Raw genomic sequence first — 4,856 nt, forward strand, 5'->3', positions numbered from 1 at the left:
ACTATATTTTTATAAAAAACTAACTAAAATGAAATAATAAAGACTTAGAAATCGGTATGTATGTTATTTCTAAATTATAAATAACCCACAGTAGAAAACACAGAGATTTGCCACGGTGAGAAACACATTTTGCTTGAGAGGTTTGTGTTTGTGTCAGTGATAAACGCCATAAAAAGTCGATGGTTATTTTCCCGATCTCTGGTAAAAAATCGTCTCATTTGTTGTGGAATTTTCCCCGACGGAGGAGCTCAGAGGGAAAAATTTAAGAAAACCAAACTTCTTACACTATGTCTTCACACCGATCTCGTGTCTTTGATAGTTGTCAGTTTTATTTACAAATAGTGTTATTTTTATTGGTTGAATTCACAAAAACAAAATATCCGTAAATCTGAGAAAAAACAGTTAAATAATTTGTGAGGACCCTATATACGTTCAATTAAAATAAATTAAAAATGCAGCCAATAATAAATCTACATTTTTTTATTGTTTATTGAGGGTAAGTTAGAGGGATGCTTCCTTAACTTATTTATATTACTGCTTTTAAACTTAGAATGTATTAATTTAATATTTTACGGGCAATCAATATTTAAAATTAGAAAAAACATATATGTACATATGTTTATCAAATGTATACCAAATATACCAGAAGAAATAGTGGAACATTTTCATACATTGCTAAGTTCTTGGCGCTTAATTTGCTTAATAAGCTCTTTGGAACGGGGATCATTTTGATGCTGCAGTGTCTCCAAGTGCGCCCGCAGATGGTGACCTCGTGTAAAGCGTTTACCACAAATGCCGCAGCTATTTACAAATTTTAATTAAATACCTACTCAAAACTATATAAGATACATACCTAAATAGTTTTTCGCCAGTGTGTGTTAGCTTATGCGATTTTAAAACACTTGAATAGGAGAAATTTTTGCCACAGATATCGCAATTGTAAGGCCGTTCATTTCGGTGCACCCTAAATTAAAATGCAATTAAGATTCCTCTAGTTTTCAAATGAATTTTACCTCTCATGATCAATCCTAGAGGAGCGAGAAGAGAATGTACGTTCGCAATATCGGCACGCGTACGGTCGCTCTCCAGTATGTGTGCGTATGTGTCGAGTCAATTCAGAATTAAGATGAAACGAATTACCACAAATTCTATAAGTTGGTAAAACTTGAATAGGATTTCTCTAAATCAACGTACCTATACAGCTGAGTTCTCAACTTGACTTACTCGCATTCGTAGATGCGCTCATTTCGATGACGCCTCATATGCACCTGAAGCTCATAGTTTCGGGGATATATATTGCCGCAGATTTCACAAATATGAATCTGTTTCTCTTTCTTAATTTTATTTTGTTCAGTTATTTTTTCGCAATTTCCTTTTTCTGGTGTTCCGAAAGTGGACATCGGTTGGAGTTGATCCTGAGATTCTTGTGAACTATCGCCATAATCTTCGATAATTAAATCGTCATCCACTCCTTCATCAAGCATGAACTCTTCTGAGTAAATGACTACCTCTTCATAGTTAATATCATGTTGCGATTCATTAACGGTGGGTGCTTTAGCATTTAGTACTTCTGTTTTTACAGGTTTTTTTTTACTGTATTCCTGGATGTATTCCGGCTGGTTTTCTTCATTTTTGTTGGGTTTAGAGGATTTGCAGACAAATTTTCGTAAATAATTGTCGGAATTTTTGCATATAATTCGAAATTTATGAGCAATTATAAGAAAAGCGTTGCACTTCTTGCATATGTTTGCAGGAAGTTTCGGCTCGGTAAGGATCTGTAAGGTAATTTCGTGTTTTAGAATGCATCTTAATAAATTATGGTTTGTTCGGCCATTTATTACACTCTAACAAAAAAAAAAAACTAAAATAAATTATGGTTTATCTCCATATGAAAAAAATATTTATATTTTGCACTAAACTTATCTCGTTATTTTATTAAATTTAGTCTTTATTTATTGGCCTTGTATAATATTTTATATGTTGTAATTGCCTTTATGCCTCCACAACGCTCAATTTTCTTGTATAGGTATACCGAGTCCGCATCCTTGTCGAAGATAGATGCCATTTCTTCTCCCGTTTCTCCGCTTTGAAGACAAATGCGGCACACAATAGTCGGTGCATCCAATTCCAGCTTAGTTTTCACCATGATGCAATAACACCTTTCATTATTTCATAATGAGTTTTCACCATATAAAAACTTAATTATATCTAATATTCTGTAGTTTTGTTACGAAAATTCGCTAAAATTTATAAAGGAAATAACAAAGATATCGGTCAAGTAGGGATGAATCAACGAGGTTTGGGTGAAAAAATATCGATATTTTTGCAGAAAATAATGGAGAAATACATCGATATTTTTATGGGCCTGTCACACCATCAATACGGATCGCGATGTTTGCGTTCTCACGACAGACGGGTCTACGTTACCGGAACGACCCAGCTTTATATAAGGCCAAGGACTGTCGCTCCAGCAACACTCCCCAAAAACTCTTTGGAAAATTTGTATGCTGTTACAACAACATCGCGATATTTGGATCGTGATCCATATTGATGGATTACAAAAAATTGACACACGGCACGATCCAAATATCGCTGTGCCGAATAATAGAATCAGGTTAACAGGGTACACATCACAGAAAGGGTGCCCCTGATGTCCATATCCGATGAATACTGGTTAGATTAAAATTTTAAGAAATATGCAATACTTTTCCAGTATCGAATATTTGGACAATAGGTTTCCGCGCTTTCCGGGCTGTTTCGGTAATTAGAGCGTAAAAATAAGTTTACTCTTTCACAAGTGCCAAAATTGTGTCAACCCGTGCCAAAAGTGCCTAGAGCGTGCGGAACGCAAAAAACCACTTTTCGTGCCCGGAATTAAGAAATCAGTTCTACACAATGATTTTATTACTACGTTTATACGCACGTATTATTTGCGAATAACAATTTGCAAAATGGAAAATTTGCCGTATAAACGAAGAGTTAATTTTTTATTTGCAAATAACTAAATCACGCAAATAAGTATTGATTAGTGGTACTATTTGCAAATAGGCGCAAGATGCCGCCATACTTAGGTTAATTTTCTTTTTCGATGGCCATCTTATTGTTTTTTTTATAATCAAGACGCGGCCGTTTTTAACTTTTTTTCTTTTTCGATGGTCATATTATTGCCTTTTTATAATCAGGCAATATTAAAAAATAATTTTTCACCATCGAATAAACGGTGAGTTAGGTATTTGCAAATAGCTTACGTATAAACGTAGCATATGTGTATCTATCTCATATAGCTAATAAAATAAACCAATACCTACATTTCTGAACCTTTAGTGCTATTTTCCATTTTTGTATTTTACAAAATTTGCTATCGGATGTAATATGACAATGGGCCGTATGAACAAAAACTAAGCAATTGCTTTATCTTAAACTTTCATACCGTTTACTTCAATTTTGTTTGAATAAATCGAGTAAAATGTCTGATATTTAAGAAAAAGCAATTGCTTTTTTTTATTCATATGGCCCAATGAACACTTTGATAGGCCGGTCAGAATGGGTACTTGTTCATCAATAACGGAAAAGTAACTGCCGTCCCTAAATTGGAGCGCTAAGCGTTGCGTTATCCATTGTCGACGAGTGTCAGCGCGCGCTATCCCCAAATCAACGCGTCGTAATTTTTGACGTTTTCTCAGATCCTCTCGTTTTTATTCTCGTTTCCTCTTTCACTTTTTTGTCCTTTCTCTTTCTTTCCGTCTTCCGCATCCAACTTCAACACTTAACGCCCTGTCAAAAATGAAAATTCCATTTGCTCGGCGTTAGCGCCGCGTTATTGTGGGATGCTTCATACAAATTGTATGGGCATGAGGATTTTTGACAGTTGTTTGGCGCTTGACGCGCCAATTTAGGGATGGCAGTAAGCGAAGTGGCGTACGTACCGTAGAGATACGCCACAATCGTGTTGCGTCTGCAAACAAAAAATCAGCTGTTCCTTATGGCCGCGTAGTTGGGGTTTACACCATATATGTAATACTTCTATATTGGTAGTAAGCTAACATCTCAATGTGTAAGCATTCTGAAATCAAAGCGAGACAGTCTAGTAACGTTTTTGTCAATGTATTGTGTACTTGAGTGCCGTTTTTGTCAATGTATTGTGGACATGTTTATTTATAAACGTATGTGTTTCTTTTCTGTCGTGTTTATTGACATATCTGTACTGTAGTGTTTTCGGACGGTACTAGCTCTTACTGCCAATATAGGAGTATTACATATATGGTTTACACAAATCAATTTTTCAGATACAATAGCAAAACATTCACATTTGATTTACAAAGATATTTCCAATTCTCTTGATGTTTTCATCACTGTCTCTGGCATTTCGAAGACAGTTTATTGTCTGGATGCCTACTTTACTCAAACGATATAACGTGCATATCCTCATTGGTCTTGCCTTGTGCAAACGCGGGGTTATACAACTGTCAGCAGTGACGGAAGGACTTTCTGGCTGTTTCACAGAAAAATGCGTAGAAAAAGCATATTTGATATAAAAAGGATTTTTACAAGCTTCCTTGTATTCCAAAGCAACTTTAAATGTGAGCGCACATTCAATCAATATTCAAATACAAAGGACATAATGCAAGTACAATTTGCGCTAAAAACTACTGTTTATCGTTTTATATAATCTTATTATATGTATTTCATAGCAAAGAATTCATATACCTACTTTTCATTGAATACTGCTGTAGAAACAGTCAGCGACTTCTTTACACAGACATTTGATATTCCTCACGCCTAATTTGCTTGAGCAGTGTTTTAGAGCGAGGATCGTTCTGATGCAGCAGTGTTTGTAGGTGCGCTCGAAGATGATA

General features: G+C 35.3%; 1 protein-coding gene and 1 long non-coding RNA gene across 2 annotated transcripts; one reads left to right on the plus strand and one right to left on the minus strand.

Moving 5' to 3' along the window:
* Positions 1–32: 32 nt before the first annotated feature.
* On the minus strand, positions 33–2,504 carry LOC118736826 (zinc finger protein 675-like). The gene is made up of 5 exons (XM_036466883.1): positions 1,991–2,504; positions 1,225–1,775; positions 1,014–1,148; positions 854–964; positions 33–801 (listed from the first exon to the last, which is right to left on the minus strand). Exons 1-5 carry the CDS (start codon positions 2,144–2,146, stop codon positions 666–668), a joined length of 1,089 nt encoding a protein of 362 aa, XP_036322776.1. The 5' UTR covers positions 2,147–2,504; the 3' UTR covers positions 33–665.
* A 1,598-nt stretch (positions 2,505–4,102) lies between these two features.
* On the plus strand, positions 4,103–4,850 carry LOC118736847. Its single transcript, XR_004992773.1, has 3 exons — positions 4,103–4,222; positions 4,287–4,627; positions 4,692–4,850. It is a non-coding gene; the product is annotated as an uncharacterized LOC118736847 (long non-coding RNA).
* Positions 4,851–4,856: the final 6 nt, after the last annotated feature.

Source organism: Rhagoletis pomonella, unplaced genomic scaffold, assembly GCF_013731165.1.
Source record: "Rhagoletis pomonella isolate Grant_MI unplaced genomic scaffold, Rhpom_1.0 Rhpom_scaffold_00001, whole genome shotgun sequence".
Taxonomy (NCBI): Eukaryota; Metazoa; Arthropoda; class Insecta; order Diptera; family Tephritidae; genus Rhagoletis; species Rhagoletis pomonella.